At 33.6% G+C, this 27,034-nt stretch overlaps 1 protein-coding gene across 2 annotated transcripts in view; it reads left to right on the forward strand.

Moving 5' to 3' along the window:
• The window catches only part of FSTL5 (follistatin like 5), a 679,148-nt gene that overhangs the window by 594,000 nt on the left and 58,114 nt on the right, over positions 1–27,034 (forward strand). For both annotated transcript variants that reach the window (XM_041737850.1, XM_041737852.1), the window contains exons 13-14: positions 12,833–12,982; positions 24,720–24,827. In XM_041737850.1, coding sequence (XP_041593784.1) covers positions 12,833–12,982; positions 24,720–24,827 — 258 coding nt within the window. The remainder of the gene's footprint in view (positions 1–12,832; positions 12,983–24,719; positions 24,828–27,034) is intronic.

Raw genomic sequence — 27,034 nt, forward strand, 5'->3', positions numbered from 1 at the left:
TGGGAAACATGTAAATTGTGCAACAGCATCTTAGTGGAGTTGAATAGCAGGTGATTTTATCTATGAAAGCAGATTAATCCTTCCACAAGAATTATTCATGAGAACCAGCCAAGTTACTTGGATGACTATGACCAGAATGACGTATGCGTCTTAGATAATCTTTTGTCATCATTTGGAAACGTTTTTTCACATGAGAAACTAGGACTTACTACACACATGCAAGTATATTTTATGCACTTCAGAAAGAAATGTGCTTATAGTAATTTAGATTTTTCAGTGGAGATTTCTTAAGGATAAAATTGAAGAGTTTAACTTATAATAATTATTCATACAAATATCTTTAAGTATGAAAACTTTTTACTTGAGATTTATAAAATCACAGAAATCTTCCTTATATAGATCTTAAACTATAGTTACTGGTTTAAGAATTAATTTTACACACAACAAAAGTACCTATTCTTTTTTCAAAATAATAGACTTGCATGATAAAAAAAAATAATGCAAAAGAGCTTAGATCAAAAGTAGTAGCTTCTTTCTTCATGTCTCACTACTCCCAGTTCCACTGCATGAAAGCAATTACATTTACTCATTTTATAGAATATGCTCAGTAGTGATAGCTCTTGAATTATCAATTAGATATTTTCTATTGGTGTTTCTTTATGAACAATAACAATTTTGCTTATATAGCTCCTAAATTTTCCTCTTTCTAAATATGTTGAAAATTATGTAATCATTTTAATGCTTTGGGGGATTATATTTATAATTTTAATGATATAGTTAAATCTTAGTCCTTATTTTTCTTGCAAATTTCTAAAATTTCTACGTGACTTTAATTTTCCAAGCTGTTGCTTGATTTCTTATTGTTTACATTTTATATTTTAAACATAGTTGTCATAATTACAATTAAACACCAAAGGCTGGTCATTTCTTTAAGGCCATTCTCCTATTTCAGATAGGTCATAAGTCCCAGTTTGGACAATTTGAGAGGTGGTTTAGAAAGAAAAAACAACACAGCAGATTAATGCCTTCAATTTATGTTATTAAATGTTTGAATTGCTAAAAATTAAAATTAATTGCTGAAAGCATTTAAAAAAACATATTTGCATTTCTCTTTGTACTTCTCCTATAATGGTTTCATATGTTTCTTAGAAAAAAATCAGAGATTCAACTATATAAGAAGAATTAAAAAAAACGGAGCTTAAACCTCAAAACAAAACCTCAAACCTGATTATTTACCTCTTAACTATTTAAACCACTAATTTATTACCCATTAAAACTCCTTTTTTTGCAGGGATCTTAGTAATTCGTCTTCAAAATTTTATTAAAACATTTTTAGGGGACACACTACAGATTGTTCAGTAAATTAAAGGCAAAACCTAAAGTTCATCTAGGACTTGCCAAACAGCACAGCAATCATCCATTCCCTTTTTAAATCTCATCTGTGCAGTGCTAAAGAAAATGGACACGAGCCACTATCGAGTGGTACAGCTACTAGCAGTCCAAGTTGCCTGAAATCGCCACCAAAATGTTTCTTGTTTCAGGAACTGGATCCATTTCCTGACTCTATCTTAAGTGCACTTTTTTTTTTTTTTTTTTTTAGTGTACTTTCTTCTGTCCTGAAAAAGACCCCAAGAGGCACTCCTACCTCACCTCTATTTTGAGATGAAAAATGTACTCCCTCTGATAAGGGCAGAAAGAAATGAACTTAGCATATTTAAAAATCTATACACTAGTATCATCTTTATTGAAAAATAGTAACTTTTAATGAGTAAGTCACCCGGATCAAAGGTGCCGCACAAGGACTATAGCTAATGGTATTGGAAGAGCATTGTAGGTGACAGATGGGAGCTACATGGACATTTCAAGTCACTGCATCTACTACACTGATGCTAGTGTAACACTGTGTTACCAACTGTACTTCAGTTAAAAATAAGGAACTCTTTAATGTGTCATTTTCAACATATAGCTATCCACTAATATAATTTCCTAAAAAGTTATTTTACTACTTTATTTTACTTCCAAGTAAGTTCAAAAGTTCACTTTTGGAAAACTTAAAGGTGGAATAAAGTAGTAACATATCTGATTAGACATTCTGTATACATTTTAAAGGATTTGTTTGCATTGACCTAAATTGCAGAGGTGGTGGTGGTGAATTCTCACTCAATATGGTTTTCATGTTATTACTCAAGATTTTTTCTGAACTGGACAGTGTGGCGAATGCCTATCTAATTCATCAGTAAAGAAAGAAGAGACAATACAAAATATAATTCTGTGGGCTATATGAGAAGTAAAGACTTTACTTTAAAGACAAAGGATAATTAAGTAAATAGGTAAATAAGTAAAATAAAAAAATAAAGACAAAGGACAAAGAAAATGTACCTTTGGTTTGTATCTTCCTACCTGTAAGTAAAGTAGGTGCAGAACTAAATTGTTATTTTAATATAACATTTATTTCTAAACGTTTGCAAAACATGCTTTAAAAATGGGTCTATTTGCATGGTTTTTATTTAACTGACACAAACATAGCAAAATACATAGGAGTATAAATTATTTGGGCAGTATCTTTTCACTATTTATCTGTAAGAAATCAACTATAAGGTTGTTTGTGAAATAATTAAACAGTAAATAATATAAATCATGATAAAATAATTTTTAAAAGAGTAATGACCTAAAAGGTACAGTGTAAGGTTTTTCAGGCATTCTAATGTGTAACAAACTTATGTGTGCCTTACAATAGGGTTTAAAAACAGAAATGCATAGTTATCCTATAAACAGCTTTATAATTTTTGAAGATAAATCTAGCACCCTTCAAAATAATTTGTTTTGGTAAATAATAGTCTTGCAAAAACTATTAAGCCTGCTTTCCACATAAGGCACTTCTGTGCTGGACAATATGGGAAGATGGAAAAACTCGATCAAAATGACATGTCACCATCTGCATTGTGAGATTATGTGCTACAGAAAAAAGTTCAACTCCTAAATGACATTACATTGCATTTAACCAAATGCAGATACTCCAACAACTGTAAAATTAACTCAATTTATGTTTTATGTCAAAATTTTTAAAATAGTTACAAGCAAATTAAGCTAATCAAAGGAAGAGATTGCATATGCTATTTAAAAAGATGATCAATAAAACCGGTGTTGCTCGGTTACTAATGTCTCCAAAAAAGAAAAAAATTGTAAAATGCACTTTATCAAGTCTTCTGTATCACTACTAAAAAAAAGAAGAGATAAACCTGTAAAGAAGGAAAGGAGATCTTATATTGTTTTTGATATTCTAATTGAAACTGCTCAACACTTTTCCTTAAAAGTTTAACTTTGTTTCCTCTTCATCCTGTGGACTTGTAACAATAAGAAATAATTTAATTTACTCCATTTTAATATAAGAATTTCAAAACATGAAGGTAAATTAACCCAAAGAGATTCATTTACGATGTCTTCTAAAAACAAGCAATTGTATTTTGACAGATTTCATTTCTCTGTGCTCCGATCATATTACTTAAAGCAATTATAGATTTTGAAACAAATAAATAATACCTATGAAGTGGATAATCAGGAAGGCAAAGAAAATGAATTACCCAAGTTGGTCTGAGGTTAAAAAAACTTAAGTTCAGTTTTGGGATCCATGTTTTGCAGCCACATTAACAAACTATCTTTAACATTTAAGGACTTTTATGCAAAATTTAGGATAGAATGTATTGCTTCAAACAGAAGAACCCAATCAAATGATGGGAAGCTATTAACAGAGCTATTATGCTCTTTAGCCAAAATTTAAAAGTCTATCTTACAGTGACAAAGTCTCTCTCTTCTCCAAGTTAAAGAAAGAGTAGATATCCAGCTGTCACAAAAATTGTACAGCGGAATGTGTACATTTGGCATTTAAACAAATGCTTTATTGATCGTTTTTATTGATGTCTACTAATCAATAGTTGGAAGGACCATTTGAACAAGTATTTTGTGCTGCTACTTAAAGAAACTAGAATGTAGGACATATTTGAAAGAAATAAGCCCCATCTTCCCATGATATTCATTAGTGTTCATAATGATATCATGGTTATAATGAGTTTTTCATTTTTTTAAAGAAAAGTTTGCGTACTTAGCTCAGCTTGGTTGCTCTCATTTATTCTTTCTTTTCTTTTTTTCTTTTGTTTCCTTTTTAGTCCCTTACCTTCATGTGTTATCTGATAAGAAAAAAATTTGTTAATCTTATTTTTTTTCTCTCTAGCTAACCAACATACTAGTTGTGCTTTGTAAAACAAAGTCAGGAAGGACTATTATTACTTCTATACAAATCATATCTTCATTATATTAGGGAACAAAATTAAACACAACTTTTCTTCAGTTTCAACTGTCCCCACTGTTCTTTAATTAAGTTATCCACCATGAACCACATGGGTCCCTATAATGTACACTTTCTGATATCCACCATATTTGTCCAATATTTTTAGTGCCTGATATTAGCGTTTAATACCAACACCTTTAAGCCAAACTATTTACTGATCCTTCAAACTAACTCAACACTGGTTTTGATGTTTAATTTGGCCTCTCCATTATCCAAATTGATGCCTTTCCCAGCAGACATTAAGTTCCTGCCCCAGGGACTCTCAGTGCCTCCTGGCACCTGGACCAAACCCTGGCCAGGACAAGAGAACCAGGACACATTTACAAAAGACCTGCAGTTTTCTTCTCTTATATTCTGTAGACATTTGAAATTTAGCACTCTAAAAATTAATTTTTAATTTTTATTCTTATCTAATGTACCTTTGTTTTCTTTTTTGAAAACAATCTACGAAATCCTCACTTAGTCTCCTCAACTCCCAGATGAAATGAGAAAAGTTAAGTGATTTGCTCAATGTCACAGAACTACCAAATGATAAAGGGGAAAAAAAATTATCTTGCATAATTCTCTCAATGTAACAATTATTCCGTACTTAAAGTAACTCTCTGAAACAAATATTCAGTGAACTTCTCTCCATAATATTGTTAAAATTAAAACAATGTATGAAAAATATGTAAACTATTATAGTTTCATGAAATATAGACCCCAGAAATTTTCTATATGAAGATACCAGGTATGGGACGCTCGGGATGGCTTAGTCAGTTGAGTGTATGCCTTTGGCTCAGGTCATAGTCCTGGGGTCATGGGATCAAACCCCACCTCAGGCTTCCTGCTCAGGGAGGAGTCTACATCTCCCTCTTTCTCTCCCCTTCGCCCCTGCTCATGTGCATGTGTTTACTTTCTCTCAAATAAATAAATAAAATCTTTAAAATAAAATTACAGCTAACATTATATCATTTGACCTTTTCAGATATGGTTTTATTTATTTATTTATTTTTATTTTATTTTTTATTTTTTTTATTTATTTTTTTTTTTTGGTTTTATTTAATGTGCATAATAATCCTATGTGATAGATAATATTGTTATTCCACTAAAGTAAATGAGAGTCAAAAAAAGTATTTACACAGCTAATGTGAGTGCAAAGCTGGATATGACTTCTAGGTCTGGTTGACCTCAAAGCCTGTTTTCATAACTTCTCCGATATATTGTCCCTAAAGAAACTGGTTCTCAATTTATGACAGTGTAATGTCATCAGCTCCATTTTTATTGTAACACTAAAAGACATAAATACATTCTTCTTCTGCTAAAAGAAAGGATGAAATATCTGTGATGTGGCCTTTGTAATTTTTATATCCTAGGTTCAAAATCATGCTGTAGGTGGTTTTCTAAGATAGGACAAATGAAGGCAAATCACCTCCTACATTTCCATGACTACCTATGCTTTGAGTAGACTGTTTATGCACTTTAATAAATGAAATAGCAAATAGAATTAGATAAATTAATTTTATGTAATTATAGAAAAACATCAGTTGTACTGCTCAAGTTATAAGCAGTAGTCTCAATTGAAACATGATGAAAGTACTTAAACTTCATAGTCTTTCTTTTTTAAAAAAAAATGGTCCAACAGGGCCATAACCACTGATATCAAATTAATTGTACATTATTGTAAGATCTTGTATTTTTTTTAAATATTGCAGAACAAGATCAACAGAGGACACTGTATTCAGTGTATTAAAAAAAAGCTTATCCTTGATTATATATATTTCCACATGGCTATGAAAAATATCCTAGAAATTCTAACCTAAACATCCCAATCAGTACAAAAGAACCTTTGTTTCATTTGTCTTGATTCATGATAAAATGAAAAAAAAAAAAACTCACTGAGAATAATTATTTGCATTCTATTGATAAAGTGAACACTTTTTAAAAGTGATTCATTATTCACTTTTCTACAGATTTCAATAGACTCAGATTATGATAGTCCGGATTTTAAAAAGAGAAGCAGAGAGCAGAAAAGAAGGCTCAAAATCAAAAAACTTAAACTGTTTTGGGAAAAAAAATCACTTTGGTTCTGGTTCTCAATCCATTTTCTTTTTTAACTAATAGATATTTTTTTATCCCAAGAAACCTTCCAGGCAAGTTTGACACCACCCAAACTGGTCTAAATCCTGGTCAAGGCGATGTAAGTCTACTGATCATATAGAGGACATGGCTATTATGGCGATGTCAAATTGCTATGAAAGGTTCTAAATGTTTATTTTCAATTTCTAGACTATTCTCAGCTTGGTAACAAATGATATGCCAACTGGCAGCTGTTCAGAGACAACATTTTGAATAGTCCTGCTCTAGAATTCAATTTCTCAATCATTCTGGATGATATGGCATGACTGAGAATATATACTTTTGACTTTTCTTTTCCTATGATAAGTGACATTCAAACAATTATTTACTGAGGAAGTACTGTACCTTCACTACTGTGTTTGGAAAATGTAAAAATATGGGAATTGCAAAGGCTAACACTTCAATTGAGGATGATAGTACATGGTTATATGCCAAGTTATGTGGCACAAAATAAAATGCTATGGAAGTTCAGACAAAAAGAAAATCAATGAGACCCATAGTTGTTAGGCATGAGTCACACAGGTATTAGAAGTACGACTGCCAAATGTAGACTGAGAAGAATTTGATTAAGAAAATGTGTGGTGTGCTCTTTAGCAGATGTGGAAAATCACTGGCTTTTATGAAATTTTGGTGAGAATATTCTAGCTAGAAAACAGACTATTTGTTGGAGAACAATGAAGATTGGAGTTATACATTTACAATAAGATTTTTTTTTATTTTTTATTTTTATTTATTTTATTTTTTTTTAAGATTTTTTTAATGTTTTTCTTCTTCATTTTTTTTTTCTTTTTGCCAAGACCCTCTACTCCTACCAATTCTCAATTACTGCCAAAGGAGGGAATGATCTCACCATTCTTAGGAAGCATGACTACTAGAGAAACAGAAAAAATTAAATGATATACAACTACTAAAATCAATTTATTTTGAATAACTAGTGAGCACATCAGTAAGAGAACCGGGTCTACAATATATCTACAAATTTTTAAACTTAAATGCTACATGTTGATCAAAACATCAAACTGACTTTCTCTCATTCTTTGACTCAATATGCATTTCCAGTAATTACTAGGAGTGTCCACATACCACCCTTGAGTGAATCCACAATGCTGCTAAATTCAATGCCCAAGTTAGGTATGGTTGACCTCACAAGGTCTTAGATCTAAGATCTAAGTGATCTTAGATCACTTTATAAGTTACAAACTTATTTCCCCTTTTTTATAATGATAATGGCAGTTCATTTTTATTCACAGATCTGTATGTTACTTAATGCATTTGTATTCTAAATTATGCAAAAGATCACACATTTACTTTTCTGTGTATCTTAGAGACCCTACCCTATCTGTATTTCATTACTTTGCCTTTTTAGTGCTTTTGTTTCCTATGCTCCTAGGCCTGGCATTCCTTAGATTATTGTTTATACTTAGTTCTATAGATAGGCTTATGCATGATTATTATTTTAAATTTTACTTTGTTATTTTATTCTGCAATAATCTTTCTTTTATTTTATAGAATTGCTTAGTTTTTTTTTAATTTCCTAATATAAACCAAACCAATAGAGATTATCTATCTAGAGATAGATAATCTCTATATCATCTGTGTGTCTCTCCCTAATATCTATCTACTATCATCTGTCTGTAATTTCCTTATGTGGGTTCATGTATGTGTGTATGTATTTTACCCTTTTTAATTTTCTATTTAGTTTTGAATCACCTGTAATGTAGTATACTTTTTGCTATCATGTCTCTATTTCAAATTATGCATTTAACAGATTTTTTTTTTTGCTGTAAAGAGGCTGATAGAAGAAGACCATTGATTGATGAGGCCACAGATTAATATCTTTGTATCATCTGACCATGATTACAATAAGATACTGAGCATTAATACACTCTCACGATGCCTGGGTGGCTCAATGGGTTAAGTATCTCACTCTTGATTTTGGCTCAGGTCATCCTCTCAGGGTTCTGAAATCCGGCCCTGTGTCGGGCTCTGTGCTGGGCATGGAGCCTGCTAATGATTCCCTCTCTCCATCTCCCTCTGCTCCTCTTCACCCCCTTTCTAAAATTAATGACTGACTGACTGAATGAATGAATGAATAAATAAATAAAATGCACTCTCAAAGGAATTTAAGGTAAAGGAAATAGAGTAGAAAAACCAAAACCTGAGACTTACCTTTCCTGAATCATAATTAAGGAACATAAGATAAAAAAGCCACTATAGACAGAATTACAGGATTTCAGTGGTAAGTAAGATAGGGATATATCCAAAAATGGGATCAACAGCATTGTTTTTTTTTTTTTTTTTTTCTGCAAAGGTCCAGATAGTAAATATCTTAGGCTTTGCAGTCGACATGATTATTGTGTCATTATAGTGTGAAAGCAGTCATAGACAATATTTAAATGAATGGATTTGGCTGTGTTCCAATAAACCTTTGTGTAAATTTGAATCCCGTATAATGTTACATGTCACGGAACAGTATTCTTCTTTTGATTTTCTTCAATCATTAAAAAATGCAAAAAAATGTTCTCAGTTGTTGGGCCATGTATCAGAATAGGCAATGGTATGAATTTGGCCTGGGGCCATTGTTTGCTGATCTTTGCCTTACAAAAATGAAAGAACATTTTTGGAAGAATCAAAGTCTGAATTGCCAAATGCATCAGAAATTACAAGCAATGCAGGCATTCTTGTGTATTCGTGGCTTTATTTCCACATATAGTTTTGCACGATATCTCTCACATCGTAAGTACTCAATGAGTGCTTCGCCAACAAGAAGTAAAGACTAATGATTGGAAATTCTGAGGCCAGTGGTGATCTTCCCTCTTTTGAAAGAGGGAGGATGATGAAAGTCAGTTTGAAGTATGAACAATTTAGACTGAAGGGTCAGGAAATGGAAGTACATCTCTAGACACCTTAGTGTCTGAAGAGAATTAGTTGGATGACTGGAAGGGAAAGAAGACAAAATCCAATTAATGTCTCCTTATCCTTTGCCTCTTAAATTACAAGGGAGTGTTCGTGTTTGAATAGTTGGAGACATGACTACAATTACAAATTAAATATAGGCCGAATCTTTCTGAAGGCAAAGGACAGTGGACAAATTTGTGATTCAAGAGAAGGATGAGAGGAGGGGATAATGACAGAAATTTACTGAGTAGGATGCAAGGGAAATGGAGGTGCTTGTGACAAATAACATTTGTCCTCACTATGAATGATGGAAGATGTGCTGAAAGGAGGATTATGAGGAAGGACGATGAGGAAAAGGAAAGAGAGATTAGAATTTAGAGGTTTGATGGGAAAGTGATTTTTTTAAAGATTTTATTTATTACTTTATTAGAGAGAGAGAGAGAGAGAGAGAGAGAGACATCTATTGATCAAGAAGGAGGAAGGGCAGAGGAAGAGAATCTTCTCAAGCAGACTCCATGCTAAGTGTGAGCCTGACCTGGAGATCATGACCTGAGCTGAAACCAAGAGTTGGAGGCTCAACCAACTGAGCCACCCAAACGCCCAGGGAAAAGTGTTTTTAATAGACAACACAATAAATGAAAATGGCAAAGTCCTATAGAAGATGAATGCAAATATCCACCTATTTGACCTACTTATGTTTAACAATCAGTAATCATCAACACTATTTTAATTGTTAAATCCAAACTTCTATCATCACTAGAAACATACCTTGTTTGCCTTTAAAATTTTGGAAGAATATATGTAATTGAATATGGAAATGACGTAAAGGGAAACAGATGAATTCTAACTATGAACTAGAATTATCTTTTTTCCTTTTGACCCTCATCCTTATTAGGTCTAATATCTTATCAATTCCTTTTAGTCTAAACGGTGGGTGTACATTTCTATAAAAAGTGATTTAATTAAACTTCTTGATCTAATTCCTGACAATTTTCCTCATCAGTATGTATTATCTTAATTTTATTTTGCATCTTTGTTTTTTTTTTGAGCTCTTCCTTTGTCTCATTAAATGCCTAATGCATGTGAAAAACATTCCTCTAAAATTCCTATCCACAGAAATAAATATTAATCTATGCGATTTGAAAAAATAAGAGTGCTGTTGTAAAATGGGACCTAATAGACGATAATCTGAAATAATAACATAAAGTGAAGCAAAGAAAACTCAGGGTGGCTGTCAGGAAACTTTTAATGGCTTTGTAAAAATGATTGTGAGGCTGGTCAGGGACATCTAATGGAGACAGCATACAAATAGGAAATAATTCCCAGCAGAGCAGTTTATTTTACTGTTGAATAGTTTTGTAGCAAACAAAGGGGTGGAAATTGCTCCTGGTTCGGCAGTTGTTTCACTGACAGTTATGTGTCAGGTCACTCACACTTCCTATTATTTTGGCAGATTTTGTTGGTAGCTTTTACACAACAGCAAAGAATTTATAAACAATTTTTCTATGTTCAGAGCCTTTCATCGACCTCAACTCCCACTCCCCCCCCCCCTCATCTTCATGCCTCTCAAGTACATATTAAGAGTCCTGGATTCTCACAAAATAGGTTCTTGTCAAAAATATTTAATATACTTCTGGAGAAATATGTTTGGCATAGAAAATAATGTTTCAGTGAACTGATGAATGAGACTATTCTGTACGTGTGCTGGGGACAGATTTCAGGTTTGTCCTGCCTGTTGAAGGGGGCCGTGGACATTGCTCGGGATGACCCCACTGGTAATCATGTTACAGTGATTAGGGTACATTCTGTGTAATGGAATTAATGTCATGCTTCCAGAACTGCCAGAAGCACACATTGGATGTTTAGTTTTCGATTTGTTTGGTTCTGTTCTGGAAGCCTGGAAACAGCCTGTACTGTTTAGAGGAAAACACTATCATTATATGTTCCCCGTGTCTTGATTGTACCTGGCAACTTCTGGACTGAATCTTAAAAATTAGAGGACATTCCAAGTTCTCCCTGAATCAGATCTGAAGTTTTAGAGGAGAGAAACAGCAGACCACACACCGAGCTCTCCTTCCAAAGTGCTCTGGTTTTTACGTCATTATCTAAATTTTATGCAAACAGGAAAACCACCTACTATGCTGGTGCTCCCCCAAAAGGTGTTACTGCGGCATATCCATTTTAATTACTATATGGCAAATGTGGTTTATTTGCTGTCAGTATTATCTTTAGAGTCAAAGAATGCTTAGTGGTGTTGATAATGAAAACCTTGTTCCTTGTGTTATATGGTTATTAAATACAAATGGTGAATGGAATGTCAGCCGGAAAAAAATGTTTTTATTTGAATTAAAGAAGGAGAGTATTCTAACTTAAGCGTTACTGACTGGAATTATACAAATCAATAAATTAGACATCTGTAATCAGTGATTATACCTAAACCATAAAGCAAATGAAACGCTAGAATCAGTGTTTATCATTACATCGTTATCATTATATAAATATCATTACACACATATTTTATGCACAGTTCAACAGATCTCTCTTCTCAGTAGTTTTCTAACTATAGGTAAGTTGAGAGAATTACAAAGCCAAAAGACCGGTAGATAAAAGAAAAAACCTGAAACAAAAAATGAGCTAATGATGTTTCTCCCGTTTGTGATGTGTCTACCAGCGTGGATCACAAAGGCTTAAATATCCCTTTCACATTCATGTATTTACAAAATTCAGGAAAGAAGGAAAAGGAGGTTTTTTTTTTTTTTTTTTTTTTTTTTTTTTTTTTTGCCTCATTTATGGCCTTCTTTTGCAAACTCTAAATATTCAACCAGAAAACAATTGACGGTGAAGGAGCAGAATAAAAATTTACTTGGGCAGATTAAAAGATAAAATGTGACCTTGCTACCGAATTGAAAAATAAAATAAGCATTCTGAATAGCTACCTAATTATAATTTTTCTAAGCTTCTGATACTCCACAAGTTAGAAAACTTCGAATCATTTCTGGTGGATTTGGTAGTTTTTGAAAAGATCAAGGATATGCCATGGGGGCAGCCACCGATGAGATAACCTCTAAATATATTTTAGTGTGACATTTAATGCCTGGTAAAGAAGCTTGAGATTAGAGGATTTGAGAGAAAACATTGGATTTATTATCTATTTCTGAAGTTACTGAATTATGAACAGGTAATAACGAATGAAAGGATTATATCCTGTTAGAAATAAGTGATTAAGGTCTTGATGAAATTTATATCAAAGGGTTATTCATATTGATTTATATATACATTTAATGAGCTTGCATATGCACTATATATTGTTTTATTTGATTTAACACACACACACACACTCTCCGATTATATATATATTTTACTTTTGATACTGAAAGTAGTAAAGCATCAAACATTAATTTTGCTCCTAATATGCCATACCCATGATATAATTTAAGATATTCATTTTATCCCCTATTTTCTAAATTATAGGATGAAGTCTGTCCCAAAGCTGAAGGAGATGAAGTTCAGAGGTGTGTGTGGGCCTCCGCTGTTAATGTCAAAGACAAGTTCATTTACGTTGCACAGCCAACTTTGGACAGAGTCCTTGTTGTTGATGTCCAGTCCCAAAAAGTTGTTCAGGTATGAATGATCCCTGCTTTTGAAGATGATTTAAAAAAAGAAATTTACTTGTATGTAATTCTTTACCAAGTAACTAGCCCATTGACATTTGATTGCCATTGATAACTTGTTTCATTGCTTGGATAACTGGAAAATGTATGCATTTTCTGCACACTGTCCTCTCTTTCTGTTCCTTCAGCCTAATGAATTAAAAAAATAATTTAATTTTTCTTATTTTCAAAACTTAGATTCCATAAACACATCATAATACTAACACGGCTATTCCACAAAAATCAGTCTCAGTTTTGCTTATTCTGTTCAGAGCTACAGAAGTTCCAGTCAGAGGCTAATTAAGGTATTTCTATTACCATTCCAGAAACAGTATTATCTCTTTCTTACTTGATTCTTAACAAAAGCCAAGATAATAGTAGACTTCATTAGATAAACGTAATTTAGTAGGCTTTACTATAGTAGTTAAACAAGTAATATGTACTAAAGTCAAAGAAAAAAATCTTAATACACATCCTCATGGTCATGGTTATAAAAAAAAAAACATTCTGGTTTAAGTTCCCAAATGTTTCATTCCCTGCTCTTTCTGAAGTTGTTTAACTTGGGCAATCTATTTGTACTCCATTGCACATCAACTGAGGGGTGGTATAGGATTTGCTTCTAGGCAATCTGGCTCCCGTTACTGGGCACTTGACTCTTATGACCTCCTGATTCTCAGAGAAAACAAACTTAAAACAGCTTTATTAGATATGCATAATCTGCAAAATGGGACTAATAACTGTACATATCGCATAAAGTTGTATTTAGAATTACCTCAATTAATGCATATAAAACATTTATAGAAGATCTTGGCATGTAGAAGTGCTTTATATCTATTTACTATCAAAGTAGTTCTGAGACATTGGAATCTAACCATTCCTTATATTTACAAAGACTTTTTCTGGCATCAATAATGTTTTCGAGTCGAATATTAAAGTAGCCCCTCTCATGATTCTTGTCTAGAACCACAAAAAGTGGTAATGAGTTCAACATTAGGGCTTTTCATTCTAAGAGTCCTTAACAGCTTCATATGAAATCCCATCATCCATCTATCCACACACTCATTCACTCTGTGTACATTTGTTGATTGCCTTCTATGGCTATGTTTGGTATTACAAATAAAAGAATTAAACATGTTTTTATTGAAAAAAAAAAGTATAAACAACCAAAAGCAGAATCAAACTATAAATACAGAGAATAAACTGATATTAGCCAGAGGAGAGGTAGGTAGATGGGGTTTGGGCAAAATATTGAAGAGGAGAGAGAGATATAGGCCTCCATTTATAAATGAGTAAGTCATAGGGACTAAAAGTAGAGCATAAAGAATAGAGTCATGATAGAGTAATAGCCATGCAATGGGACGGATGGTAGCTATACTTACAGTGAACATAGCATAATGCATAAACTTGTCAAATCACTAAGTTGTACAACTGAAACTAATGTAACATTGTGTGTCAGCTATACTCAAATATTAAAAAATAAGTAGAAATTAAAAAAATATGCTCACAATTAAAATAACTTAGGATGGACTCATGTAATTAATTGAAAGACAAAAAGAAAATTGTTTGGCAGAATAACAAAAATCTAGCCATATGCACACTATGAGGTATACTCTCTAAAAAAGGTAAAAGAAAAAGTGACATTTAAGGACAGTATAGATAATGCAGGAATTCTACTAACAACAAAACCATAAAGCTGTGATGTGAGACTTTAAAAGGAACTTTAAGGAACAAAGCATCAGGTTAAAGCAAGTTACTTGATGATGATAAAAAGAAAATATAAGACTAAAAACGTATGTGATTGCTTACAATTTTATCAAGTGATTATTGCCATACTACTAGTAGAGATTGGTATATGATCAAAAACAGAAGATTTTGATACTTCAACACTTGATAAATCAACAAAATCCATGCTATATGTGAACTGAACAACACTGTTGCTATGCTTGAACTAACATACGTGTGTGTTAGCCTTTGCATCCAGCAATGATCAAATATATTAATAAATAATAACACATATTAAATATAGTGGCCCTGCAACCAAATACGACAGACTAAGTAGCTTGTAAGCAACAGATTTTTTTTTTTTTTCTCAGAGTTCTGAGTCTGGAAAGTCCAAGATCAAAATGTCAGCATGGTTGTGATCCTATGAGGATCCTCTTGCTGGTTCATAGCTGGTGCCCTTTCACTGTGTCCTCATGTAGCAGAAGGGGTGAGGAATCTCTGATGGGTCTATTTTATTAAAGCACTAATTCATTCAGGAGGGCTCCATTCTCATGACCTAATCACTTCCCAAAGACCACACTTCCCAAAACCATCACCTTTGGGGGTTAGGATTTCAGGATATGAATTCTAGGGGGGACATAGACACTCAGACCATAGCATTCACTAAGTGAAGCATTTAGTAAAAATGACCACATGCTGGGCTATAAATTAAGTCACAAGAAATAGTAATGAAAATCATTTCATACCCATTCTCTGACACAACATTACGCTATTAATAACACCAATGTAAATGTAAAATATTAATACCAATATCAAGTAATATCGGTAATCATGATTAAATATGTTGAATCCAAATAAGACTGAGTTGCCGGGGAATTTAGCTCAGCTCCTTAATTAAAAATAAAACAGTAATAGATTAATTTAACTGGATAGTTTTAGAATTCAGCTGAAGAAAATTAGAATAATCTGAATGAAAGAAGGAAAGTATAAAGAAATGTCTATAAAGACACAAAGGAATTAACATGTAAAAGGTAAACACTGAGTTATTCAAAAAAGACTAATCAAAAGGAAACTGGGAATTATCGCAACGAGGACAAAAGTCACAATTAACACTATTAGAATTGAATAAAAGAATATATAACCACGATCCGATCCTAGCAGAGAGTAAAAGAAACTAAGAAAGTACTAAGGTGAAAGTCATAGTAGTGAATTTTGAAAAAACGAATGGGAAAAAACAAATTAAAGGGAAAACATAAGTTAATATGATGTAACCCAATGGGAATACAAAAGGAATCTTGATTTGAGAGTCCTAAAACAAAACAACAAAAAATATTCCGTCCCAGACGGGTTTAGAGGTGAAAGCTGACCTGTGGCAGACTTTCTGTATCGAAGAAGCATCTTAAGCTTCTCTGGATGCGTCTTGCCTTATTGCCTCACTTGCTACAGCTACCTTCCATTTGGAGAACAGAAGGGACCAAGAATAACCTACCAGATAAATTCCTGTTGTAGGAGAAATGTGAAAACTTAATCCTTGGAGCAAAAAGGCAGAGGCTGTAGAGTGTCCTGGGCTTGCTCACGCAGCTCTGGCTGGGTGTATGGTGTTGAATGGTACCCTTCTGTCACTGAAAGGGAAAGGTTCTGGATTATAGGGGCTGCTGAATACCTCACCAGAAAGAAGGGGCGAAAGAGCAGCTGCAATGACTTGGGCCACTCTGCAGCAATCGGTTCTACAGAAATTTAGGGATGACCATTGTTTATAAAATGAAAATTAAAAACTCAATCAATCAATCAATCAATAAAATGAAAATTTTCATACCGGGTACATTCAGTCTAGTATTCTTTCCGATAGGAGTACTACTTCTTGAAACCTATTGTGGACTGTAAATACCAACCTAAAAGTTTAGATATATACCACAGAAGATTTTTTTTTAACTAAAATTTTCTAGGTTTTAATTTGTCTAAGTTTTCTCTTTCAAAACCACATATAATTTCAGTCTGTGAGCCCTTTGGATAATTAATTCCACATCTACTACCTGCTGAGTAAAAGAATACATCCTTATATTTGTCTTAATATTACCTTAGGGTATGTAAATCGTAGCCCTCAAAAGCGCATGCTTAAAGGTGAATTATAAATATCCTAATGGTTCTATTTTTATACTTGAAAATATTTCGTTTCTTAGAATTATAAAAATTCTCTCAAGGTTTTCCCAGTTTAAAAACAACACGGCAGGTTTTACAGACCTAGATATTGAACCCTCTGCTTAAAAATTAATAATCCAAGTAGTTCAAGTTCTAAAACTATTTAAGGAAAGATCATCTCTAACTACTTAAAGCACTAAATTAAAAACAATGACAACTAAAAAAAAAAAAAAAACAATGACAACTACAACAACTTTGTGATTTGAGCTGTATTTGGATCCAAGGACAGACCGCACTCAAAGGCAACTGCAAAGTACAAAGTTAATTTTGTAAAATGTTAAGCATCCTTTCTCAATTTGACCACTTTTCTCAACTGCGGCTAGGGTTGAAGTCAGTCTTTTTTGCATCCAAGTGAAGTTATACTTCCTGATAATGTGCTGTAGCTGTTGATTTATTTCTTCCAAAGCTGTGTATATTATACAGAGACAGCTAAGAATATTAATTATAACAGAAATTTACTTAGTCCTCTCCCAAACATGATAGAAGATGCCACAGAATTTTCTATAGTGTGGATAAAGAAATGGAACAGTGAAGTTCAAAATCAACCTTGAAAAAAAGAAAAGAGAAAAAAACAGACTACTCTTATTTAACTTTAATCTTTCAAGCTTTCTTTTTCAATCTAATTAAAGGAGATCCCCAGTGTTTTATCCAGACCTTATTTAAGAAATCATATTTCTTCTTCTTTTTCATGCAAATACATGCAAAAGACTGTGCAGATTGGTATTAAATGTGTATTTAGGATTAAATATTTAAAAATTTGGAACAGCTTTGTTACATTTCATTATCAAAATGACACATATTTTCTGACAACATAAGATTTTCATGAAATTCATGATAAAATATGCCATTAGAGTATATTTGCTTTCAGCGGATGCAACAGTATTATTTTTATCTGCAGCTTAAAAAGTAAAAGGTCACAGTCTTTTAATGGAATCGGTGATGTTGGTGTTGCTTTAAACATCAAATGTATCTACATTTTTCTTACTGTGGAATTTTTGTAAGAGTGGCAGACAGGTGATATTTGGCTGTTTTAAAGACTGACTAGTAAACAACTGACCTCATTTTGTCTTCTGTGGAGCAAAATCAGGTTCTGCTTGGATGCAGCAGCGGCTTGTGACACCTCGGGAGTATTCTTAAGTGTCATCAGCAGTCTCCTCTAGCCATTAGCACATTATCTTGAGAATCGACATCATTAGTTTAAATTAGGCTCACTTAATTAGCCAGCTGGTACTCTTCTTGTCAGGCTGATAAACAAGCTGTGCTTCACTGTTCCTTCATGTCAGGACGACACCCCAAGTTTTGTGTATCTTTATTGCTATGATTGGTGTTGCCTCCTCACAAAAATAAGCCATCTTTATAGAAGTTGATGCAACTGGTCCATGACCCGTATAGCATATACTTTAAATCGTTTATATTTGTCTCATCTCAAGAAGTACTGATAAATTTGCATAACACTGGGTATGTTGGTATTATGAAGGAGTTAAGGTTTGTAGATCGACAAAGAGGAAAAGAAACCTTATTGTATAAGCAATTATATTCTTAAGCAATGTTTTAAAATATTAAAGAAAAATATTTTAGTGATATCTTTATAAAGCTACAAAAAGACCTTTATTATTATTATTATTATTATTATTATTATTAACTATATAGTGTATTTTAAACATTTTAATGAAAGAATGGAAGAAGTTAATTCAACATGACAGTAGAATAGTCTGAAAGTGGTATTTATATGGAAAATTAAGAAATGGATTTTCAGACCTGCATTTGTAGAGTAGATCATGACTGTTAATTAATTATAATAATAACATATTATAATTTGAAAGATATTTCTTTTTTTATATAAATTTATTTTTTATTGGTGTTCAATTTGCTAGCATATAGTATAATACCCCAGTGCTCATCCCATCAAGTGCCCCCCTCAGTGCCCATCACCCAGTCACCCCCACCCCCTGCCCACCTCCCCTTCCACTCCCCCTAGTTCATTTCCCAGAGTTAGGAGTCTCTCATATTCTGTCTCCCTTTCTGATATTTCCCACTCATTTTTTCTCCTTTCCCCTGAAAGATATTTCTGAAAATGTTTAAAAGACCAGTTCATTTTTGAAAGTAGGATTGTGGCCTAATTATTTGCATACCACCAGGCCAAGCAAATGCCACTGTGTGCAGAAAACTATCATGTTTATGGTATGGGAGAAAAATTTCCAACCTATAGTAGCAGAACCTTTCATTTAGACAAAATCTTACAGAATCATTCATTAGATCTAACCTGATTCCCTTTGTTCTAGTATGGCCTGGATTTGAATCACCTGCTACAAATCAATCTTACTTCCATAGGCTTCTCCAGGCAAAGCCTGAAAACCATTTTCCCAGCAGAATAAGATCAGTAGTTAAATGCAAATTTATACAAAGTAGTGAATAAGCAATCTATATAGGTTAATTCTGAGGAGAAGGATGAATATATATGGAATGTTTTCTTCCAATCACATATTCTTGAACATTGTAATTCAATTTATATCATTTCTTCTTGATAAATGGTTGGTAGCTGCAGGAAAAAAAAAAAAAACAAACAAACATATACACCAGTAGTCTCCAGAGTGGATTGTGTGTAGCATAAGGGAATGAAAGGTGATGAGGTGTAGGAAGGGAATACTAGGATGTCATTTATACATCTTTTTATCTTTAAAAAAATCTTAAGACATTTTATAAATATTTAATACATGGACCAACATGGAAGCCTAATAAATTCATCTGTATGCTGAATAGTGATATAATGCACAGTGGACAGGAAGGCACCTGGAGACGGAAGTGGGAATTTTACAATAGGAAGGGATCGATATTGGTACTTGAATTCACTGTTGTCTGTACAAAGGGATTATCAATACGGCATATCTGAACACAAAGATTGTTATGAAGATTAAATTAAAATAATTTGTATTCGAAAAACATTTTAAAAAACTTTTGTTCATAATAAGGATGGTATAGAGTATAATGGTCTTTCTTAAAATAATAATGATGATCTTAATAAGGTTTGGAACGCTGTTTAATTTTCGCAGTTTGCTTTTCCTAATTAAGTAGATTTAGAGGTCCACTAATTGTCGAGTACTGCTATTATCAGGGTATTATTCTAAGTGCATAGGTTGTATTATTGACTTAAAAGCAAAAAAATCTTTCTCGGAACCTAGAATCTATGGGATATAGGTGGACATGAAAAATAGAAATACTAAAAATGTATATTATATAATATGTGCTCTTGTGGTAAGTGCTTTGGAAAAGATAAAATGGTAGCTCAAGACCAGGTGGGGCTGGGAAAGCTAAGGGTGAGGGGATGTGCCCAAAATGAAGGCTGGCCAAGGATTAAGCAGGGGGAGTAGACCGGCATCACTGAGAAGGTGAGTTCTGAGCAGCGAATGTGTTGAGGAACCAGACATTGGGCTATCTAGGGGAAGACCATTAGGGGCAAAGCCCTCCAAAAGGCAGAAGTATGGCAAGCACGCTGGTTGAACAGCAGGAGGCCCAGAGCACCTGGACTGGAGTAGTAGGTGAAGGCGCCAGAGAAAGGAGACAGAAGGGGCAGGTGAGCCAGGGCTTGGTAGTCATTCGAAGGACTTCTGGCTTTACTCGGAGGGAAATGAGAAGACCCCGTAGTGTTACTGTTCTTATGATCTGTCTAGTAATGCTAACAAAAAAAATATATATATATATTCCTAACAAATCTGTTGAGAAAGGTGGTGAGTATAAAGTTAGAAGTTAGGAACCATGGGGTGAGGTCTAGAGGATAGAGCTCTGTTCTTGGGGTTGCAGGGGAGGTGCTGCAGAGGTCAGTATTTAGAAGGCATATAGAATCCTGTTTCCTGAGAATGTGAGGCACGGGAGGGAGGGCAGTCAAGGATAATAGAATCTTTACCATCCCTTTCATAAAATGTGGAGAAACATTTCAAGTATTTCACAACACAGAGTCTTAATAGGTTTAATTGTTGCAAGAGAGATAATACTTTAAGTATCAAATGTAGTGTCTTTCTCTTTTACAAAAGCTTATGATCTAAACTTACTCATCATTTAAAGTAATTTCCAGAGTATACTAGAAGCTATTTTGTGAAATCCAATACATGCAATTTATTCCTTTCAAAAGTTGACAATATAAGTAGGAAAATATCTGTCTTTTGGCTGAAAATTGGGTATGGCAAGATTATCCTAAAGATGGTTGTTTGGAAATATTTCTGTCATTGTTACATGATTTTGTTGCTGAAAACCATGTAAATGTTCCTTCTGTAGAATGTGTTATATCTGTACACTTGAAAAGTTATAAACAGATTTTTTTCCCCCTAAGAGTTAAACATTTTCCAAATAAAGCATGTCAGAGGTATTTTTCTCCATTTTGGATCTGCATATCTTTTTCATTTCTGGGAGCTATTATAACCAAACACCAAAATATGTTGAATTTCATAACAAACCTTTAAAATGCTGAAATATAAAACTATCCAAACATTTTGGAGACCGTTGAGTAGATAGATATATTTTTTTAATCTGAAGCCATTTTGAAAATTGATATTTTTTCTCTTTCAAATACATATATCTTAATAATTTGAAGGCAATTCTCTATGGCACTGTCTTTTGGCATCTCCTGGAACATATTCTCATAAGTTGACTTCAAAAAAATAGTCTTTGCCTTCCCATTTGTTAAAATATTCGTACTTACATGCTCAAAGCATCACCTCCTCCCCTTATCCTTCATTCTGCTTTGTACTTCTTCCTCTGACCTTTCATGGCATTTGGTCCGTATTTTTATTTTGTCACCTGCATCTAGTCATTCTAAGTTCTTTCACCCTCTAGCCTATAGAATCCTTAAGGACAAAGACACTGTTTATTTACTTTCTCTTCTAGGTCTGAGATCCTTCATTTGCTAAATAAGGACACTATATGTCCAACTTCAAAACATTACAATACTAATTGTCATGAAAATACCTCTAGTTCAGGTGCCTGGGCAGCTCAGTTGGTTATGTGTCTGCCTTTGGCTCAGATCAAGATCCCAGGGTCCCAGGTGCAAGCTTCCCTCTGCCCTTTGCCTGATTTGTTCTCTCTCTTCTGTCTCTCTCAAATTAGTAAATCATTAAAAAAAAATCTTTTAAAAAGGGGAAAAAAAAGAAAATGCCTCTAATTCAATTAACTTTTCTGATAGTAATAGTAACATGTCCATGGCACAACCTAAGCACTTCATATTTACTACCTTACCAAATATGCAGAACGAGCCTTTCAAATGGGGTGTGATTATTGTCTCCATTTTATTAGAGAGGAAACTTAAGCACAGAAAAGCTTAGTAACTTCCTAAGGTTTTTCTTTTTCTTTTTTTTTTTTTCCACTTAAGTGAGGATGCTACATTTGTAGTCGGCTTCCGCTGTAGTCAGCTATAAGCATGGCATATACCGTCTCTCCCTGATTCTCAGCGAGGTCTGTAACACTTATACAGATGATACTGCATATGTTTGGGCCTATGGATTTCTTTCCATTTTCCAAAAGAGAAAAAGTAAAGAATGTTTCTTATACGTGAGGCATAAATAGGAGGGCAACGTGTCCACGCATTGTCAGGAATTAAACTATCAACTAGGAAGGATGGTGTCTCATCTTCAGAGAGGTTGCCACATGGGGGATAAAGACAGACTATCAAATCTCAGCTCTGCTGATCGCCTGCTGGATGATTTCTGGGAAGGCTGAGTCTCCATTTCTTACGCTGTTTTATGTGGATATTAACCTAACCCATGGACTGTGGTATGCCCATAGACGGTCGTACTTAGGAAAGAGATCAGTGAAAGAAAAGAATCTTATGAGAGCTGGCAAACTGGAAATTTTTATTTAAATTGCTCCTTAATATTTAAAGTCATCTAAAGATCTTTGCTCTTTGTGTAATTGTCTCTTAATAATTGAATAATAATGAGGTCTTTGTTAACATTGCTTTTGTTGTTGAGCTATTTTATCTTTAACATTTTAAAGACCTTAGGACTATTTCTTTTTAAGCCGCATGCAAAAGAGGGCAACTGTTATAATCACACATGGATCAAGTTTTACATATAAAGGGGAAAAGATGAAAAATCAAAGGAATCGTATTGCTTTGTTACTCGTGTAATGATTAATGACGGCACTTCTGCTATATATGCGTTGAAATAATCAATGAGTACATGAAGAATTTAAATGAAACATCTGGCATTCACTGGATTACAATTAACAAAATACCAGACTATCTCTTAAGCAATAAAGCCATTTAATTATCTCAGATAACATCAAGTCTAGAGACAGTTACTCTAGGTTTGTGCCGCAACTCAAGGTTGTTATGGAGAATTCAGTCTCTTTTCATTTTTCTCCTGCCAAATCCTCAAAGTGTTGTGTGGCTTTTCCTTCTTAATCTAATTGTCTTGGCCTCAAAATGATTGTCATTTTGACAATCTCTAATTGTCATCGCCCCGTGTATTTGGAAATTAAAGCTTAATGTTCTCGTATGATAGTATTCAAAGCAGGAACAAAGAGAAAGTATGGTGCAATATCATTCTCAGAAATCATTCATCATATGAATTCTTACCAAGTATAAAGGAGAATATGTCACATGACCAGGGTAGCCTCTGGAGAGGCCGGGAAACTTGGCATCTGTGAAAGGGAAATAAGCTTACATCTCTGATGCTCACCAGGTGGGCCACCTTCCCTGGAATCACAGTTGGCCACCTGGTCCCAAAACAATATAATGGCTCTGTTAGGAAGAAAGTCATGAGGACACTAATACAGAAATGTTCAAGTAGGTCTCTTGAGAAGTCCAATAATTAATTCAGTAATCCAAGAGTATTGAGAATTTTAAATAGAAAAAAATTCAGGTCAAGGTTTCAGAAGATAAATACTTTCATAAGACTAAGTTGCCAACATGTGAGCTAAAAAATGAGGCTTCACATATTCAACCACAACTGTAGTTTACCTTTAACTAACCCACTGAGAAGAGTATTACATTATGAACTGCGACTTGGGAAATTCTCTAAGGATATTCAACAGAGCCTCGGAAAGAAATGCTTTCAAAATTGAATAAAGGTTGTTTTATTGAATACAATTGTTTTATATTATAAAATTAGAAAAATACATATAAGGAACTACTACAGGAAATTACTTGAGAAAGGCATTAGCCTGAAATATAAATAGCTTGAAATTAAGGTGAGTGAAATAACTTCCTGGCAGCAATTTCTTTTCTGGAAGTTTTGTTCTAAGTAAATGCTGAATATTATAAATATTGGCAGAAAAACACATTTACCATATCAAGTATGGTTCAAAAATTGCTTTTACTTCTTTCTGTGATTTTAGATTTCTCGTTAAGGAAACTAAATTAGGTAATCTGTCATTAGGGTTACCGCCATACATCAGGTTGCAGGAATTTTAGCATTATAGATGGCCAAATCCCATGACCAGCATTAGAATGAAGAAAACCTAATAGTATAAGCATAGCTCTTACCTGTGTTCAATAATTGAATAAAATACACAGATTAATCATTTATATATTTTAAGTTTCTAAATAGCTTATCCATGACACACAATCTGCATGGGTAATGAAGGAACATAAGACTATATAAAACTGTGCGAAAACATGCTTGCGTAAAGTATTATATTTCCAGATTAAACATATAAAGGTTTAGAAAATCAGAAAATTGGCAACATAAATTTTTAATCTGACAGCTAAACTCTTGTTTCTTTCAAAATTTCTGGCATAGTTTGAAACTAATATTTCAGTCTGAAAACATTTTTTTTTCAATTCCCATTTCCTACAGGCAGTAAGCACAGACCCTGTACCAGTTAAATTACACTACGACAAATCACATGATCAGGTCTGGGTGTTGAGCTGGGGTACCACGGAAAAAACTTCTCCAACACTGCAGGTAAGCACATTCCAGTATATTTGAGAAAAATAATGATTTTTAACCCTTCAGATAGCTCATTGGATATTTGTGGTGATCTTCCGTTGGAGGACTGTACTTTAATCACATCTAGATTTGCACAGAAAAGGAGGGGGATAAAGTTAATACTAAAGTACTTAGTTTGGATGGGATTATATTGCAGTGCATACTTACCAATGGTTAGATTTATATGTAAAAAGAAAAGCCAATGATGACAAAACTGATGCCATTAAGGAAAAAAGAGTCATAATTTACCTTTCAACAATCCCCTCCCTCCCTCCAATTTTCAGGAGGATTTTCTTGTTTCCATCTCTCTTCAAAATAGGGCATGTGAGCTAGAGATTAAGATTCTTGGACAGGCTCAAGGCAGATCTCTATCTTTCCCCAAACAGATAGTATCTTATTATCTGAGCACAGGCTCATTTCTAATTGGGGAATAACTGCTATAGTCTTTGTGGAATTTGCTTAGGTTTTAAGGTTGCTTATATACAACTTGATAGAGAGAGGAAAAGTATATATATTTTGATGATGTCTCTTTGGCACAGTTTCAATTTCTGGAGTTATAAGTTTAATGGAAAACTGAGAGGGAATGAGAAGGAACATTTAACCCTGAAAATGTGTTTTATCTTTGTCTCAAACTACCTGGTGATTGTAGCACTGCCCTGAACATTTTATCTTCTTACAAAGTCCCAAATCATTAACCTTTGGCCAGTTTTCAGTTGTCTATTGAGTACAATGTTTTTAATTTTAATCAGTTATCACTAAGAATACTTTAAATATTTCTGAAGTATTTTTAATTTTGCAATATTTAACTTACAAAGGGTAGGCCTCCCAAAATGGAATCTTTTAAAGGAACTCTCAGAATGACAGGGCATTTTATTTTTCATTAGAAATATGTGTCATTTGAAACATCTAACATATATAATAATATTTCGGTTATCTATTGTGGCAAATCAAATCAACCCCCAAATTTAATGTGTTAAACAGAATTAAAGAATGGCTTATTACCCAAAGTTCAGTGGTTCTATAATCTGTGGAGTTTGTAGGCATGGGTAGGGAACCCTCAGATGGCTGCACTCCTGTGATTACAGAGCTGGGTGGCTCAAAAGGGCCTTATCCCCCACGTCTGTCATGTGAGAGTGGTGAGTAGCTGGGTGGCTTGGGTCTCCTGCGTGTGCCTACTCATCCTTTAGACTGGCATCCGCAGCATGGTGGTTCCAGGTTATAAGACAGTGGAAGTTGCAAAGCTAATTAATATCTAGGCCCTTGAATTCTCATAAAGTCGCTTCCACCAAGTGAGTCACACTGCCTTCTTAGATTTAGGAGGACGAAGTAGCAGAGCCTGTCTTCTGATGGAAAGAGCACAGTCTTCATTGTGGACAATTGTTTGACTGATCTATCACAAAATGACAATATTGCCCGGTTATTTGATATTTTGCACTTAAATCTTGACCAGATAAAACAGGTCAATATATATGATTTTAAAAATTCACTCTTATGAATTATTTTTAACTCTATTACCCTTAAAGTAAAATAAAAACAGCTTATAAAAGTAAAAAATATATATTTATTTTCTTTTAAAGTCGTATGAATTTTCAGTTTATCATGTTCTTTGGAACTGAATCCTTCCCGTCCACTTTGGTACTTGCTCCTTTGATAAATTAATAGCTTTCTCAGTGTTGCAATCCCTCCATAAAGCATTTTAGGCAAACTCCTTTAATATCATACAGAAAGGGCAGAAAAGGCTTTGAAAAGGAGTTAAGTAACTTCTCCCATATTATTCAGCCATTTATAAATGGCTTCTTTGACTCTGAATGTCCAAAAAATATATATACTTGTAAGATTTAATGAATCTTAAATATTTGTTGGGTGGAGGGAAAGGTAGGTCTCACCTATTTTACCTGAAAATGTAAAATAAATGTAAGAATTGAGAAGTACTCTTGAAATAGTGCATAAAGATTTATTTGCATAAAGTAACATTTATACACATGTTCATACATAGATATATGTGACAGATTAAGTAAGATAGATACATGGATAGTTAGATAGACAGGCTGACGGAAATACAGGGTCTCTGGATCAGAGAACAGACATTTCTTCTTCCAGGAGCATGGTAGCATTCGCACTGCATCCCCCATCCTTCCTCATGGGGTGACGTGGTGGGAGACTAATGTTACCCTGTATATACA

Source organism: Vulpes lagopus, chromosome 23 (genome assembly GCF_018345385.1).
Source record: "Vulpes lagopus strain Blue_001 chromosome 23, ASM1834538v1, whole genome shotgun sequence".
NCBI lineage: Eukaryota > Metazoa > Chordata > Mammalia > Carnivora > Canidae > Vulpes > Vulpes lagopus.